Source organism: Dendropsophus ebraccatus, chromosome 1, assembly GCF_027789765.1.
Source record: "Dendropsophus ebraccatus isolate aDenEbr1 chromosome 1, aDenEbr1.pat, whole genome shotgun sequence".
Taxonomy (NCBI): Eukaryota; Metazoa; Chordata; class Amphibia; order Anura; family Hylidae; genus Dendropsophus; species Dendropsophus ebraccatus.
Genome location: NC_091454.1, coordinates 63,467,955 through 63,486,587, shown reverse-complemented (window position 1 = coordinate 63,486,587; position 18,633 = coordinate 63,467,955). Strand labels below are relative to the sequence as shown.

The window sequence follows — 18,633 nt, the reverse complement described above, 5'->3', positions numbered from 1 at the left end:
GGGAACCAATCAGCACAATTGGAATTATATTGTTCCCTGGAGCACTGTATAAAGCTCCTGAGCAGCTTGTGGCACGTACCAGCCTCGGCTGCAGCAGAAGCTTTATACGGGAGAAAAAGAAGTTTTATTACCCTGGCGCACGGCAGGCAGAAGCGAGGGGGTAGTCATCTGGGTGGCTCCCCTCCCGTTCCTAGTCATCGCTCTCTGCCTGTCAATCATCCCCTCTGAGTGAGGTGACAGGATGAGAGCGGTGACTAGACACAGGCTGGGAACCTCCCCGCCTTTGCCTGCCAGGCGCCCAGGTCATAAAATATAACAATTAAATATAAACATTTGCAAAATGTGCAGCGCTGCATTTCATATTTATGGTTATAAAAACAAAATAGTCCAGTCATTATGTTTGACAACAAAGTACCATTATTTATTGTTTTATAGAGGGAGAGAAACTAAAGCGTAGCTGTCACTAATAAATAATATTGGCCATATCCTAGGGTTCACACCCTGACTAATCAGTAGAAGGAGCGGGGAAATGCCTAAGCTGCTAGAATAGAAGGTATAGGAAATCAGTCATTGCTTGTTCCTTACTGGAGTATTCCGATGGAAATGATGGCATGGGGGCCAGCTACAGGGAAAAATTCAGAAGGCAACACTGCTTTACATCAGTGCTACCGCCACCAATGGTAAAGTGATGTCCTATCCTACATTTTATATTTATGCGTATGGAAGTTATTGTACAAAATAACTTCAGCATAAATCGCTTTATATAGGACTAGTTGGTATTCAGGCGAACATTTATGCATTTATATATGCAGCTAATAAGGTATTCCTTTGTGTTAGAACATTTCTTTTATGTATACATTTCCTTTAATATGCTCAGTACAATTGGTATTGCTACAGGCAATGAAGAATGCTTTATCATCTTATGTATTTAGACATCATTAGAAAGTATATACACTGCCAGTACTTGTACAGGTCATAAAATGGTGACAGTGAATAATTTATGATTGGAACACAAGTCATGTGACACGTGACTTTAATTCAACAATAAAGATTTTTTTTTTAACATGCTTATGACAATATATCTTTATAGAGAGAGATTGCAGTTAGTCTGTATATTTCATTAACACTGTAACTAAGAAACAATAAGTTGCATTTTTAAATTTTAACTATGTTTGTGTTAATTAATGAAAATGGGTAATATACAGGGTCAAAGGTCTCAGGACACCTTTTTATTTAAAAAACAAAATGAGAAAACTTATGTGAATATCCCAGCAATTAATGGGTGAGGGGGCCTATCTCTTGCTATGTCCATCTTGAAAGAGGCCATGTTAGATTAAGGGCAAATTTTTCCAGAAGGGCAAAAAGATGTTCATGTAGTATATTAGAGAAGACCAGACTTATCTCAGAAATCGATTCTGGCAATCAAATCTGCAATGTCTTTTGTGGTTAAAAAGTTATCAACACTGACATTTGCCACAACAACCATTAACATTGACACGCAGAAATTTGATGTGCTGTCCATGGTGCTAAACACAGAGATAAAGGTACTGTATCCAATTGTTAAAAACTTTCTGCGTTTATAACGTTTGAACCACAAGAGATATTACTAATCTTTTTTAACATCTACATGACCACCTTTATGTTGGAGAAAAACTTGTCCTTGATCCAATATGGTGGCTTTTTAAGATGTAGGCCATGTTCCGGACATAGACTGAAATACACACACACACCCTATCCCAACCCATTACTTGCTGGGGTATTCAGATATGTCATTTTCCCTTTTGTCTCTGAAATAATAGGGTGTCCTGAGACTTTTGACCCTGTATATTTTCTTGGAGGAAAAAAAATCTCTATATCCTACTGTGCAGTTTCTCTGTTAACATGCAGAACTCTACGCAGTCTCCAAAAAAAACTGTATAAAGCAATAAGCAGTACATAGGGAGAAGGGCAACAGCTTGAGTCTCCCCCCCTCCAGTGCAAATGTTGCTTGCTTTGAGAGGGGAGGTGCAACAAGGGAGAAATATCTTATTGCCTAATAGCACACAGTATAGCCATATGTGAAGATTGAGTTTTCCCGATTTTTATTAACGAATAAATATAGAGTCAGTCCTTGTCCTTTATCCATTCTAGCTGCTAGAAAGTGCAATTATGGGTCATTTCATTTCAGTTTAGTTTTTCTTATATGTTTTCCAAGGGATTCCCATAATAGGGGGCAATGTAGCTGTATATGTACTCCCTCCATAGTAAAAGATAAAGTATGAAGTGGGATGAAGGGAACAGGGAGATCATTTCAATTTCCTAATAAAAACACTGGGGCTCTTACTAGTAGTAACTAGATTTACATTAGAGAATGGATTTAAAGGAGACTTGTCTTACAGTTGATTTTCTTTTTTGTTTTTGTTTTTTTAGCCTTATTTAAATTAATTCATCAATAATACATATAAAGAGTTGTTAAAGTCATTTTCCACTTTAACCCTTAGAGGACCGGGCCAATTTCAATTGTTGCGTTTTCGTTTTTTCCTCCTTGTGCTTATAAGGCCATAGCACTTGCATTTTTTCACCTAGAAACCCACATGAGCCCTTATTTTGTCTGCCACTAACTGTACTTTGCAATGATGGGCTGAATTTTTTCATGAAGTATACTGCAGAAGCAGGAAAAAATAAATGTGTGGTGAAATTGAAAAAAAAAATAATTTTTTTTATTTGGAGGGGTTTTGTTTTTACGCCGTTTGCCCTGGGGTAAAACTGTCTTGTTATATATGTTCCTGAAGTTGTTACAATTACAACGATATATAACATGTATAACTTTTATTTTATCTGATGGCTTTTCAAAAATTCAAACCATTGTTAACAAATATATGTTCCTTAAAATCGTTCTATTACCATATTTATAGCGCATTTATCCTTTGGTCTATGGGGCTGTGTGCAGTGTCATTTTTTGCACCATGATGTGTTCTTTCTATCGGTACCTTGATTGTGCATATGCGACTTTTTGATCGCTTTTTATTACAATTTTTCTGGATTTGATGCAATCAAAAATGCGCAATTTTGCACTTTGGGATTTTTTTGCGCTTACGCTGTTTATTGTGCGAGATCAGGAATATGATAAATTAATATTTTGGGCAATTACGCACGTGGCAATACCAAATATGTTTATTTATTTATTTTTATTTATAACATGGGAAAAGGGGTTGATTCAAACTTTTATTAGGGGAGGGGGCTTTTTATTAATAAAAACACTTCTTTTTTGGGGGACTTCTAGTATATGCACTCTGATCTCTCATTGAGATCTATGCAGTATAGTTATACTGCATAGATGCATGAGATCGGCACTCGATTGCTATCGGCTGCTACAGAGGAAAACAACCGAGTGCCAAGCCGGGATCAGCGCCATTACGCGCAGACTCCGGCCGGGTAAGGACACGGGGATGGCCCCTCCGCGATCGCGTCATGGGGGGAGCGATCCCCCTACTAGACACCAGGGATAAGGCTGCAAGTGGTAATCAGATGCAGCTGTCAACTTTGACAGCTGCAAAGCTTTGACAGCTGAATTAGCAGGTACGGCGATTGGACCGTGCCCGCTACATGCGGCACCCGGGACTGCGGTGGTTCAGAGCGGGGCCAGTGCGCAGCCCTGCTCTGAACACCCCTAGGCGACCCAGGACGTACAGGTACGCCCAGGGTCCTCTAGGGGTTAAAGGAACCTTGGAGTTATCCGGTTAGGTAAAATACATGTTAATTCCTCCCCCCTCCTGGAGGCTAACAATTCATTCCATACTTGTTGTTATCTTTTCAGTCTCCTTCCCGCAGTTCTGAGCTGCTGCTTTCTGCTGATGACTCAGAAAACTGAGTGTGAGCTCCTCACTCTGTCTCTGCTCTGAACCCCCTCTCCCCCTTTCCTCTGAGATAGCTCATGTAAGCAGCATCCCTGGCTGTCTGTCTCAGCACTCTGTTATGCTAGAGGGTTAATCTGGGGTCAAGTTGCTGGTGACTTTATTGTTAACCCTCCCGGCATCACAGAATTCAGAGATAGAGCCAGAGATACTGTTTACATGAGCTGTCTCAGAAGGGACTCGTACCTATATATGTACCCCTGTTATTGAAGAGGATATTCGTCCCTGTGCCCTGTTTCTGTGCCTGATTGTCACTCATGCTAATGTATCTAATTGTTGCCGCTGTTAGTGTACTTGAACTTTGCTCCTGTTACTGTATATAATTTTTGCTCCTGTAACTATACCTGATTGTCACTGCTGTTACTATACGTGAAATCAGGGGTGTAGCTATCATAGAGGCAGGGTAGGTGGTTGCTATGGAGCCCGTGCAGGAGGGGGGCCCGGGGGAGAAGATAAGAGCCCCCTGTGTCCTCCTGCTTAACCCCTTATTTACTGCAGTGTGTAAGTGACCCAATGTTTACTTACATGCTGCAACACAAAAAAGGGTTAACAGGCAGAAGACAAAAAATAACTTTGCTTCCCTGCACTGATAACCTGACCCTTTGACTCTGCAGAGCTCAGGGATTATCAGTGCACCAGCAGTAGAGCAAAAATTATCTTATCTTCTGAACATTGGGTCACTTACACCCTGGAGTACATAAGGGGTTAAGCAGAAGGTAGTCTGCACCTATGTATTAATCCATAAGTGCTCCTAATGGACCCTTATAGTTAAATACAGTGGACTGACAGAGCAAGCAGCTATTGGCTCTCTGCTCTGCCTGTCAATTTTGAGGCTACAGGCGGAATTCTGCCTCTGACCACAGGAGATTTTATTTTTTGGCCACATCACAGAATACATATATATGTGTGTGCAGTGCTTTGTGCTGTGCGTAGGGGGGGGGGCCCTTACAGTCTTTTGCTATGGGGCCCCGTGAATCCTAGCTACGCCCCTGCGTGAAATTTGAAAATTTGCTGCTGACCTTCTAAGCCCTCTAACATCCTAAAAAGTAAAATGACCTTTACCAAATAATGCCGACATAAAGTAGAGATATTGTGAATGATTTCATTTGTGTTGCGTGACTATCTTTGTTATACACGGGATAATTTAAATCTAAAGAAATAAAACGAGTCTAGTCAGATTTAAAAATATGTCTTTCCTTAAAGCCAAAAGTAGCTGCAGAGTTAATGGATTAAAAGATATTGGACCTATTGCTGGACACAAATATATAGTCTGAAATTCTGACTTCTGCTATCCCATAGAAATTAACAAAATCCAACAGTTCCTTTGCATTTTTAACAAAATATATTTGAATACATTTTGATTTCTATAAACTATTTATTATAAGTTTCTATACACTTAGTTCGCAGTCTTTAACCTATCTCTGTGCATCATCCCTATATTGTTACATTCTTGTGCTCGCTGCTAAAGGTGGCCTTGGTGAGGTAAGTTTGTTTGGAGGATCTATGATTTCTTGTTATACTCCTGACACTAATCATACAGTATTCACTCCTGCCTCCCCTCAACTCCAGTGATGCTCTATTCTGTGGCAACAGGACAGTAAGTAGAGATGAGCAAACCAGGTTCGAGTCGATCCGAACCCGAACGTTTGGCATTTGATTAGCGGTGGCTGCTGAACTTGGATAAAGCTCTAAGGTTGTCTGGAAAACATGGATACAGCCAATGACTATATCCATGATTTACACATAGCCTTAGGGCTTTATCCAACTTCAGCAGCCACCGTTAATCAAATGCCAAAAGTTCGGGTTTGGATCGACTCGAGCATGCTCGAGGTTCGCTCATCTCTAGCAGTAAGTGTTCAGTTTTATTGCAACATCAGCCTATGTTCACACATAGTATTTTGGCAATAGCAAGTAAAGGAGTTGCCACTTGCTGGCGAAGTTTAAAGGGAACCTAACACGAAAATGCTATCTAAGCTATTGGCATCATGTTATAGAGCAGGAAGAACTGAGCAGATTGATATATATCTTTATGGGAAAATACTCAATATAACTTGTAATTTATTGATTGAAATCTCTGCCCTGTCAATGCTAAAGAGTCCAGTCTATTGAGTAACAGTATCCACTGGATTCCTTAACCCAGAATGAGCAGGGAATTTAATCAACAAGTGACAAGTTATTTCAATGTACTCAGTTTTTCCTGCTCTATAATATAATGGTGATAGATAGCATTGTCTTAGTTACAGGTTCCTTTTAAGCTGAGGTGGACCTGATGTGCAGGTGGGCCTTGAAGATAATGCAGAGGTGCACATGGTGTGAACACAGTCCAACCAAAAAAACAGCAATGAGAATGATCCACTGCACTCAGCTTGCATAGTGTAAAATTATTGAAAACAACAGGGGACAGAGATGACTACTGTTGTCCATGTATTGTGTTTTTTCTATAAATTCACAATAGGCAAGCTGAGTGCCGTGGATCATTCTCATTGCTGGTTAAATAGTATTTTGGTCAGTATTTTTTCAAAACCACGGGTGGGTTTAAAACACAGCAAGTCTGCTCTGTCAAAGAGATATGGTAGAGTAGTGCTGTACCTAGAAAAATACACCTCTTTCACCCCTCTGGCCCGCCCTTGTATCCTACCGCTATTACTATACTTCCTTCTCTGACTCTCAGATCTCGCTGCTGTCTGATGTTTTTTATTAATTTTTATTTAGTGTGAGGGGTAGTCTTATACAGTCAGTTTATCCCAAACTCTATATTTTAACTTGAAAAGTTGGGAATCATCATATACGCCCAGTTGTCTTTTATGCCAGACGGTATACAGTATTTATGTTTGCTTATGGGAAAGACAAGGTGGTTCCAAAGGTGTCTGGCAGCGCCCCTCCCACCCTTCTGTTTCAAAACACATGAACACTTGGAGTCAGGCGATACCTCACTCCACACAGCTTGTAATAAGAGATTTGCAAAATGACAATATACTACAACGGATAAGTATAGCTGCATATTTAAGTCGCCCTAAAAAGCACAAAAATTTTAATTTAAAAAAATTTAAGGAAGAAAACAATTACCTCCTTTTCTATTAATCATTAAAAAGAACATATTGCCACATCTATTAATGTCCTAAACATTAATAATGTTGTGTACCTTACAAGAATGTCATTATGCCATTAAAGAAAGAAAAAAAAAACAAAAAAATGGAATAAAAAGTCATTAAAAAGCAGCATGTATAGTAATGGTTAAAACATAAAGTTTTGACCCACAAAAACAAGTCCACACTGATAGAAAAAATAAACATAATAAACACTATATAGATTTGGTATCACTTTGATTATACTGACTGAAATTCATGCTGTTTTTCTTTCCCACAGTAACCAATTACATCTCAGGTTTTATATCTCAATGAGGTCTGGTAAAAAGAAACCTGAGTTGTGATTGGTTTCTGTGGAAAAAACGGACCTTGCCGGATGACTAGTTGAACTTCTGGAGTTTCTGTTTCTAGTCCAAAAAAGGACGTTTCTTTTTATGTTTTACCTCAAATGATCTGAGGAAAACTTGTTATACCTCATAATGTGAATATTTTACCACATTTTTCTCAGTTTGTAATATCTTTATATTACTTTAAAAAATTTCAATAAAAATTATTGAACAGAAAGAAACAGACAATGTGGGTTTCAAGTAGCTTAATAAACCTGGGCTGATATGTAATTGATACCCCATTGTAAAAATATTAGGGGAAAAAAATGAAAATGCCACAATTGCATTTTCCCCATTCCCCCTTAAAACAATGAGGAATTTTAATATGTCTGTTTTGGGCAGCTGCCCTGTGGGTCCCATGGATGACCATAACGGATAATTCTCCTTTGATTTGCACAAAATTTCGACAATAACAGAGGTTTTTTTTTACAGAAAATTTTCTGAAATCATAGCATTCGTGCAGCATGGAGGCAGTACAGCACTGTTTCTGCAGACTTCTGTAGCTTTCTGTTGGGAAAAACTCCACTTGTAGCAGTCTAATTCTCTAATGTGATATGTCTCATTCCCATTTATCTGGCGATCGAGCATACTTCCATGCATTTTAAAAATCAGCCCAGAGGGAAACCATGCTGGCTGTGTATATCCCCCATTTTACCCTATAGGACAAGGCACATGGGATGTTGGATGCAAAGTATCCAGCTTGTTTCACCTTCCATATTCCCACCTGGGACAGCTCAGGCATATAGGAACCCAGTCTTTTATTTAGTCTTTCTGGGATGAAGTTTTTGTCTATAGATATTTCTACATAACCTTTTCAATTATGGTGTCATTTTTATTGCATTGTTGTGAAACAGGAATCTGCTCTACAGTATGACTAGGGAACTGTGAAGCCAGCATAAATAAGCAGCTTGACAGAGCACAACATGCAATTGTCTCTGCAGTCAATAAATCCTTGGTGTCTGGTAGTTACTACACTACAGCTAGGATAAAGATACAGTTCCCACATGATTTATTCAAGTGTTCTTTAATGTCTGGGAAAAGTGGTACGGATATCCGTCAGTCCCTATGGACATGTGACATATCTTTGGACAAGTGGAAAAAGAACTGACCCCTTCACTTGTTGATTCAGCTATTTTTCGTTTAGGAAAGAAGATAAGAATTATATACCAGGTCTAAGCCAGTTATAGCATCTGTGAAGTAAGGTATACATAGCACAATAAAGAAAAAACTGGCTGAGTAAGTATAGCACATTGCTGTCTGCTTTTTAGAGAAAAACAGTATATAGTTAACAAAAAGTGAATTCTAAATTAGAAATCCAGGCCCCAGAGCTTGGTGTGTGTGTGTGTGTGTGTGTGTGTGTGTGTGTGTAAAAGGAGCAATGGGACCTTCAGTAGGCTGCCATCTGCAATAACAACCATATACCACTAAGCAATTGAATTGCAAAATGCACAACTGGCCCTGCATATGACATAAAAATAAAAATGTATTTATAACAGCAAGCCAGCTTCTTTCAATAAATCTATTGTTCAGTTGCGATGCTCACATGCCCACTGTACACAAATGGGTGTATATTAGAAATGAGCCAACCTCGAGACGACATTTCACTAGTGGGGGGGGGGGGGGTGAAGAAGTTGAATGCAGCCTTAAAGGAAAAAAAAAACACAGACACACACAGATTATATACTTACCATCCCTCCAGTGACGATCACCGCTTGGATCTCCCACCAGCCATGGCCCTGTCATCTACGTCCGCGATCCTCAGATCTCCCTCACTTTCGGGTTGCACAGCAGTGAATGGGAAAGAAAAGGCTGCTGGTGCGCATGCACACTGGCAGCCTTTTAATTGGCGTGCATCACATGGCTTCCAGCTTTCTCAGCCAATCAGGGCTGAGCAAGCTGGAAGCCATGTGATGCGCTCCAGCTGCAAGTACACCCTTTTCCTCACCCATTCACTGCTGTGGAAGACGCCGAAGAGTAAGAAGACCAGGCCCGCCCCCTGCTCTGACAACATTGACCCAAGATGGTGCCTGGGAGAAGAGGACGGGGTCGACAGTTATTCGGTATGTATACTTTATTTTTCTTCTGGGGGGGAGGGTATACAGGGCCAGATAGCTTAGGCTAGTTTCACACTGCGTTTTCAGCATCCGTTTAACGGATCCATTTTTTGTAAAAAACAGATTGCAAAAAACGGATGCATTTGTGTGCTTCCATTTTTGATCAGTTTTTTCATTGACTTCCATTATAAAAAAAAAAAATGGATCAAAACGGATGCGTTTTTTTGATGCCCAATAAAGTACTGTTTACACTACTTTTTTGACCGTTAAAAAAAACTGATCTGTTAAACGGATGCTGAAAACGCAGTGTGAACCTAGCCTTATTAACACACATTACAAAGTTATATAACTTTGTAATGTGTGTTAATTAAGCTTTAAAAAAAAATTGCTGGAGTACTCCTTTAAGGCTGTCTGGAAAACATAGATACAGCCATAGGCCATAGGCTATATCCATGTTTTCTGAGACTCCTTAGGGCTGCATCCAACTTCTTTAGCCACCAGTATTCAAATGCCACCCTCAGGTTTGGTTGAACCCAAGCATGCACAAGATTCACTCATCTCTAGTGTACAACTATTTCCAGTGAATAGCATAGGGACAGCTCCTGTGCATGCGCCATCTGCAGTGAGTGACTGTAACTCTGAGACAACTCCAGTCCCAGCCATTTAACCCCCCAGGATAGGCAGACAACAGAAAGGGTCTCTCTCATCCATCGGCATCCTGCAAACATGATATAATGGTTGTATGCATAACATTCAAACAGACTTACTGGTACATCTATTTTCATAATATGCATAGTAAACAAAATCCATAAAAAGTGGTTAAATTTTATAAGAATTTAAAAAGAAAATAATGAAATAGAAAAAACAACAGCAAAAATCTCCCCCGACACCACGCTTCATTCTAAAAAAGTATCATATGACTACATTTACCATTTACTATGTTACCTGTATAATATATATTAAAACATAAAAAGGATACACATTAGGGATCCCTGTAACTGTACTGACCATACAGTTAGGGTTCCATATTATTTATATTATTTATGCCCCAAAGCCAATGGGCCAAAATTTAGAACACAGTCAAAATGGGGTTTTTTTCTGTTCTTCCTATAAAGAGTTAAAAAAAAGTTCTGCAGTACATTATAACTACCTAAAAATACCATTGTACTTCAATTTGGACTTTTTGCCGATACGTTTGTTTGATTATTTGTTTTGTCATGGTTGACACTTTACCTAGAGGCCAAAAAAACCCTGTAAGATTTGTTAACTGCAATTATTTGCGTCTCAATAAAATTGTTATTTTTGACACTAAAAGCACATCCCACAAAAAACAAGCCTCATGCAACTACTTGACAGAAAAAGGGTATGACTGGTAGAATACAGCAACAGGAAAATAAAAATAAAAAAATCTTGCAGTCAGGCCAGGTCCTGTTTATAGTCAGATAGTTAGGAAAACTCTTATGATAGTTCTGTGGCTGTATTCACATGGACAACTTGGGTTTCACTTTCTTATGCATAAACTGAAGCATTTAAATGTTTCATACTAGTATTTTCACATTATACATAATTTTATTTAATGTGTTTTTAAAATATTTCTAATAACTGGCTTGGAGAATTATGGACTATGGGGGAGATTTATCAAACATGGTGTAAAGTGAAACTGGCTGAGTTGCCCCTAGCAACCAATCAGATTCCACCTTTTATTCTCCAAAGAGTCTGTGAGGAATGAAAGATGGAATCTGATTGGTTGCTAGGGGCAACTGAGCCAGTTTCACTTTACACCATGTTTGATAACTCTCACCCTTTGCATCTCATAAACTGAATTACTTTGATATATTTTAAGTGTAACAACTTAGGGGGAGATTTATCAAAGGGTGTAAAATTTAGACTGGTGCAAACTGCCCACAGCAACCAATCACAGCTCAGCTTTCCTTTCAGCACTGCCTAAAGCTGAGCTGTGATTGGTTGCTGTGGGTAGTTTGCACCAGTCTAAATTTTACACCCTTTGATAAATCTCCCCCTTAGTCCTAAGAACATGAAAAAAATGCAAACCTGAGGCACAAAATGGTGCACAGAGAAAGTATGAAAGTCATCTTAAAGGGATTATCCAGCGTTAGAAAAACATGGCCACTTTCTTCCAGAGACAGCACCAGTGGTGCGGGTTTTGCAATCCATCGAAGTGAATGGAGTTTATATACAAATCACACCTGAACTGGAGATAAAAGTCATGCTATCTCTGGAAGAAAGTGACCATATTTTTCTAAGGCTGAATAACCCCTTAAAGCGTAACTTCAGGGCCATTTTTCTGAAAACATTAAATATCAACAGTACAAGCGATTTTAAGAAACTTTGTAACAGGTTTTATGTACTAAAAGAGTTTCCTTCTGTAGTGAAAAAGCAATCTCCCAGCCTCCCCCCTCACATCAGATGAAGCAGGATTTCTGTCTCCATTATGTGGCTATGGAGAGGGGAGGGGCTGTTAGGAGTGATTGAGCACGGAGCAGCCTTGCACAGCACAACACCCTGCAATCTTCTCTCAGTAAGTTCATAGATAAGCACTGACCTTTCTGACACCTGAATTTAGCGTTTTAGGTGCCCAGAGAGTCTACAAACAGCTGACCTTCATGTCACCTCTTCCTGCTCCCTCATCTCCCTCAGCCCCTCCCCCTTCATAGGCTTACAATGGAGAGAGCAGAGCCAGTCTTCACTGGCTTCTCTGTAATGAAGACTTGTTTGCCTGATAATGCACAGATAAGAAGTCAGGGGGGAGGCTGGGAGATTGCTTCTTGAGTACAGAAGGAGGCTTTTTTGGCTGATGAAACCTATTACAGAGTTTCTTAAAATCGCTTATACTACTAATTTCTGCAATAAAAAAAAAACATGACAGTTACGCTTTAAGTAGTGTAGTTTTTTCCTACATGTGTACAGAAGGTACCCAATGATTTGCCCCTTTAAGGCCTCATTCACATGGCAGTATTTTAGTGAGTATTTTGCATTAGTATTTGTAAGCCAAAACAAGGACTTAAACGCTTTAACTCTTTCTCTGTGTTTGTTCCACTTGTGGTTTTGGCTTACACAAACAGTATTGCAACTAAAAACCAGTCCCATTCATGTAAATAGGGTTGTTTCAGTTTCAGCACACAGATTTTTTCCATTTTCATGTAGGGGACGGTAGCAGAAACATAGGAGATTGTGGACAGAAAATGACCACATGGGCCATCTATTCCACTGATATATTACTTGTTCTATATCTTAGGATCGATAGATGTTTATCCCATGTATGTATAAATTTAATGCAGGGAAATGGATAACTACACCAGCTTTCCATAGTGTTGCTATCAATATCTGAAATATCTCTACACTCAGCATTATTGAGCTGTCATTGCAATTGCAGACTGATGTGTTTCACCACTGTATATAGTTGGGGGGGGGGGGGTAATAAATTATATCAACACCTGAACTGAGGAGGTTCCCCCATCCTAACATAACATTTCTCATGGCACATATTTGATGCTTTGAGGGTTGCTTACAAGCAGCAATAAAATACACTGATCTATAAAGTGGTTGACAATGTCCTGTAATGATAGCAAGGGGACTGGGAAATAAAAGAACATGCTGTAATAGATTAATATTGTGGATAATAAAACATAGGATTCATCATTCATACAGTGGGGGCTAATAGCAGGTCTTTTTGATTCACTCAATTACAAGCAAATTGACAGCAGACATTTATACCAGCAAGCTTAAAACCCTCCTAATGGAGAGCCTAATGACTAATTGATCAGTCCCTGAGTGGCCTAGAGGTATGCATGCAATTAGTTTGGGTTTGGTGGAAATTGAGTGCATAGAAAGTAAGTCTTTATGGGCCTGACTGATGATCTATAGTCATCTTCTTTATCTGCCTGGAGACATGGAGAACTACTGAGCTGAACTTTAGGGCACATTCTTTATCTTGTCTTCAGTTTTAAAATTGTTGTTTGTTGAGTTTTATTGCATCTTTTGTAGTTTCTATTCACCAGCCAGTTATACTAAATATATTAGTAATGTGGTGATATACAAAATATACAATAAATATGTAAACAAATATGAAATGACAAAAATATAGATGGTAAAGAATCAGACATATTAAATACAAACAGAATCCAATGTTAGATTGATAAGTAATATATAATATATTTTCCATGGGTAAATAAAAATGTAGCAGACAATAAAAGACTGTCATCAATTATATTGTAACTTTTTACCTGGTGAATGTATAAAGTTCATCAATATGGTAGTCTCCATTTCTAATTTTATACTTCAGAGGTTTTGACATATACTATAATATACCTACAAACCCTGATACGTCTTCTGTGATCATTGTGAATAATAAAGCAATGTAATATGTAATATAAAATTCCTTTATAACTTCATGAATATATGCAGAATAATAAATGTGTCAGTTACAAGCTATGAAAAGACAAACAGATAGAGAGATTGGTTGAAATAAATAGATAGATAGAAGATATATAGGAGATAGATATAATAGATAGGAGATAGAAAGAGAGATATAATAGATAGATAGATAGATAGATAGATAGATAGATAGATAGATAGATAGATAGATAGGAGATAGATAGGAGATAGATAGATAGATAGATAGATAGATAGATAGATAGATAGGAGATAGATAGATAGATAGGAGATAGATAGATAAATAGATAGATAGATAGGAGATAGATAGATAAATAGATAGATAGATAGATAGATAGATATGCAATGTCACTGTTAAATAAATAAATATATATATATATATATATATATCAGATAAGTAATAGACATGCTTTGCTTTTTCATTATTTTATAGAACAATATAGGAATATTAAGATGAACATCTATCTATCCATTATAATTATACACTGTAGAAGAGAAAAGTTTTAAAGAATGAATCAATAATAGGATGAAAGAGACAGTAAAGTTATTACTATGGCTCTGTATCCCATAGTGTTATAATAGGAAGCAATTGTGTGGAATATCTAATATTCATGGTAAATGTCATTCCCATAAAACAGAAGTAAAGCTGGCTTTTCCTGAGCTGTTAGGAGCCATCCATGAATAGCATAGATATAACTGGACATAGTGCTGGTCCTTACCTGGCTGTGTGCAGGGTGAGGTCCTGGTGGACATGGTGGAGCAGCCTGTGTGCAGCACACTCTCTATTCCCCGCTACTTTATACTCCTATAGCCAATTAATATTGCATCAGGCTTATTTTAAATTGTGTAGAGCCCCACTATAAAGTGCTGGCATAGAGGCATGTATTATTAAAGCGCCAGGGATCGGGCAGGGGATGATCGGGATGATTAAACCACCCAATATTAATCTAATGAGTTGCCAGCAGCCTGCCTGTGTATTTCTCCCAGTCTCTTCTTCCTGCTGATGGGAGGTTTGATGTCAGACACTCATTGAAATGCTACAGTGAAATATTCACAAGATGCAGCATTAATTTTTAATCTTCGGGAAGAAGGAAAAGCTTGTGGGATCCGTGAATAAAGCGCCGCTTTACAACCAGCATCACAAAGGAACTTTAGTCATCGGCTTCTAATGGGGGAGCTGCGCCTCTGTAAACTGGAAAAGTCGCAGAGAAAGGTTTAATTCCGGCTAAAGAGATGACACCTATGAAATGCAGCAACTCCACCACCTGCTCAATACTGAGAGGAATCTGCATCACATGCTCAATGTATGGATACATATACAGCAATGTATAGAAAGAAACCAGGATATCTCTAATGTTATAATAAAAAAAGATGAAAATTATTATAATAATAGTGAAGAAGGAAAAGCATTCTTATTAGTGTCACCTCTGCATAGAAGCAGAGGTGACAAGAGAATTTCCAATGTCAATATTTATATCTCCTAAGATGAATAGGAAATGACAATTGTTTCAAATATTTACAAATTGTTATTGATCTTATTAGTCATCTCATATATCTTCCATGTGATTAATATATAGACATCTCTCTAGTCATCTCATACAATTATCTTTATATTTATAAATATCTAGCCATCCTGTATCTAATTATATTGCATTTGTCTCATATCTAATACATCTCACTGTCTGTCTGTATCTTTCTATCTTCTAAAACCACTTTATCTAGCTAACTACCTAATGTGGAGTTTCTAAAATATTTACATACATCTCTCTCTCTCTCTCTCTCTCTCTCTCTCTCTAAATATATATAAATATATATATATATATATATATATATATATATATATATATATATATATATATTATTGCTATATCTATATATCCTGCTATATCAATCTATCTTCTATATGTCTATTTTTCCATCTATCTATCGTGGAATCTATAAATTATTTAGCTACATCTCTATCTATCTATCTATCTATCTAGCTTTATATATATAAATTTAGATATATCTTCCAATACTAATCAATCAATCTATTTATCTATCTATCTCTCTATCATCTATCTATGTCATATCTATCTATCTGTTTGTCTGTCTATCTAATATATTTTAATACATTTACCCATGTATCCATTGTAGCTGTAATTCTACCTATTTCAAATAAATCTGTCAACCAACCATATAAACTAAACAGATTTAAATAATTATATTCATATATTCCAATTTCCCCAAAAAATAAGTAGAGTTCAAAAATAAAGTATTTATTGCAGAGGTTGATTTGTGGGAATAAAACACTTTTTTCCAGGTTGTATTCAAAGAACAAAAAAAAAAATTCACACACAAACACATGAACTTCACAAAATACAATGACATAAATATTAAATGCAGATAAGACAAGGGCTGCGAATAGAGAGAGAGAATTTACAAAATATCCCGCACTGTGTATAATACAGAGAACGAATAAAAGGAGTGTGATGGTGGTGGTCGTCATCATCATCATCATCATCAGCATCAAAGGAGGAGAAGGCAACTGTTGCACATTGACCATCACTAGACTGAAACACCACTAGCAGAAAGTTACGGTGTATTATCTCTAACACAGTGTCCTTACAGTGTACATCTCCCATTAACTGCCAGTGACTACATATGGTGTGAAATTAGTATAAACTAGAACTGAACAGACATAGACCCTCAGCTCAGCTTCTCATTTATTATTGATCACAGTTGTTGCTGCTGGGAAGAAATAAAACTGCTTACAATCCCCCACTTCATTCCGTGTTTGTGAAAGTTAATCGTGTGGTTGTGAACTTACCAGTTGTTGCTAAGATTCTGGAGGGAGGGGGGTCAAGGAGACCTAAGAGAGCTCTAGAAAACGGTAAAATAATACTGGAGAGGAACTTAGGCTTAACAAGCAATTTCATGTAAAAGGAAACAATAACTTATAGTTACAAATAATTCTACCACCAGAACCCTGACAGAGGAAGAAGAAGAAGAGGAGGATGACCGCGTTTCTGCACCTAGTAGCTTCTTCAGGTGCTGTCATCCATGGAGTTCTGGCTGTAGAACACAGACCTGATGGGAAAACAAAGGAGTCAGTTGATGGCTTCTTGTATATTTACTGCAAGTTCTCAGTAAAGATCCCTGCTCTTCAATAATATCTCTAATAAAAGTCAAGACACTGCAGTTAATGGACTGCAGAATATTTCATCCTTTTCTGTTTTTGTCTTTGATTACAAAACCAGACTCGAACCACGTTCTTTTTTAGGTCCAGTTTCTCGGCGATGGCTGCAATTTTCTCCGATGAAGGTCTGGGCTGGATGGAGAAGTAGGCTTCTAAGGACCTCTTCTCCGGGGCTGCGATAGAGGTGCGTTTGCGCTTTCGCTCACTCCCGTTAAAGAGCTCTGGCTTGGAGTTCTTTTCTCTGTAGGCAGTCTCAGCTTCTTCCAACCAAGCCTGGAGGACTGGCTTCAGAGCTATCATGTTGTTATGGGACAATGTCAAGGACTCAAACCTACAGATGGTGCTCTGGCTTAGAGAGCCAACACCTGGAATCTTGAGATTGGCCAAAGCAGCTCCAACATCTGCCTGAGTAACTCCAAGTTTTATCCTCCTCTGTTTGAACCTTTCTGCAAAAGCCTCAAGCTCCCTTGGATCCGACTCGACATCATTGATGCAGGACATCCCATTGTGAGCAGAAACTGAGTGAGGGTGGCCCATGCCCATGGCTTGATGCAGGTGCCCCATGGCACCCAGGTGGTGGGGATGGAGTTGTGAGGACATGACAGTGTGGTCAGCGGTCCCCATGCCACTTACAGTTAAGGTAGGTGAGATATGGTCCAGCAGGTCCCCCTCCAAACATTGGTGCACTGAGTGGTGGGGATGCGTTGTCAGAGAAGAGGGGTGAGAGATGGGCACTGTAGAGGAGGTAGAAGTGCATGGGACACTGCTCATGGTATGGTAGGTTATGTCTGGTTTGAAGGGATGGTTCTTGCCGTGTGAGACAATATCCACAGCCGCCAGAGCTTCAGCACGGGCCAGCAAACTCTCATCAAAGCCTCCAAATATATTGCCCTGGAGCTGCAAGCAAGAATGCACATATTGGTGTCAGTGGGGAATACTGTCAACTCAGGATTAAAAAACATTTTCAAGCACACAGATTCCTCCTCAAAGCTCAGGTCATAAAAATTAATATGAAGGCAGAAGCTTTGCTTGGATAGACATGTGGATCTGAGACAAGAGAGGGGGAGAGGTACTGAGGGAGCAGGAGAGGGAGAGAGAGGGAGGAAGCTTCAGAGATCTGCTGCAATTGTTCTGATGACATGAAAAAAACATTAAGCAAGAGCCTGTCAGAAAATGTGCCTTAAAGCAGTAAGTAATTGTGGCTGATGCCCATACCTGGGGGGCTGGCAGGCAGACCCTGCGCATAGCCTCTGTGCTGGAGTGCAGGCTGGAGTACTTGGGCTCCTGCAGGATTGGGTGCATGGAGAAAGGCTGCTTACTGTTCATGGCCATCATCCTGGCTCACCTGGCAATAGATCCAGGGCTGTCTCTGTGGCTTGCCACTCTTAAAGTGAGCTATGACAGAGCTGGTGTGCGGCAGAGTCCCTCTCCCTCTCCCCACCTGCTTCTTCACTCATCTTACAGCCACTATGCCAAGAATAGGTCCAGCCGGAGTGCGCCTGCGCCGATCAGCTGCTACTAACAGCTACAGTAAGTAGTCCGGGGAAGGGAAGCTGGCTCTCGCCCGGCAGCAATGTGACAGACTGGTTTTACAGAGGAAAAAACACTGCTTAACTAAGTAGG

General features: G+C 39.0%; 1 protein-coding gene across 2 annotated transcripts; it reads right to left on the bottom strand.

The window, feature by feature from the left end:
- Positions 1–17,013: 17,013 nt before the first annotated feature.
- POU4F3 (POU class 4 homeobox 3) lies at positions 17,014–18,345 on the bottom strand. 2 transcript variants are annotated; one of them, XM_069972022.1, is made up of 2 exons: positions 18,226–18,345; positions 17,014–17,907 (listed from the first exon to the last, which is right to left on the bottom strand). In XM_069972022.1, exons 1-2 carry the CDS (start codon positions 18,343–18,345, stop codon positions 17,014–17,016), a joined length of 1,014 nt encoding a protein of 337 aa, XP_069828123.1. The 2 variants fall into 2 exon arrangements, with proteins under 2 accessions (XP_069828123.1, XP_069828132.1); XM_069972031.1 differs by having other exon boundaries at positions 17,014–17,901.
- Positions 18,346–18,633: the final 288 nt, after the last annotated feature.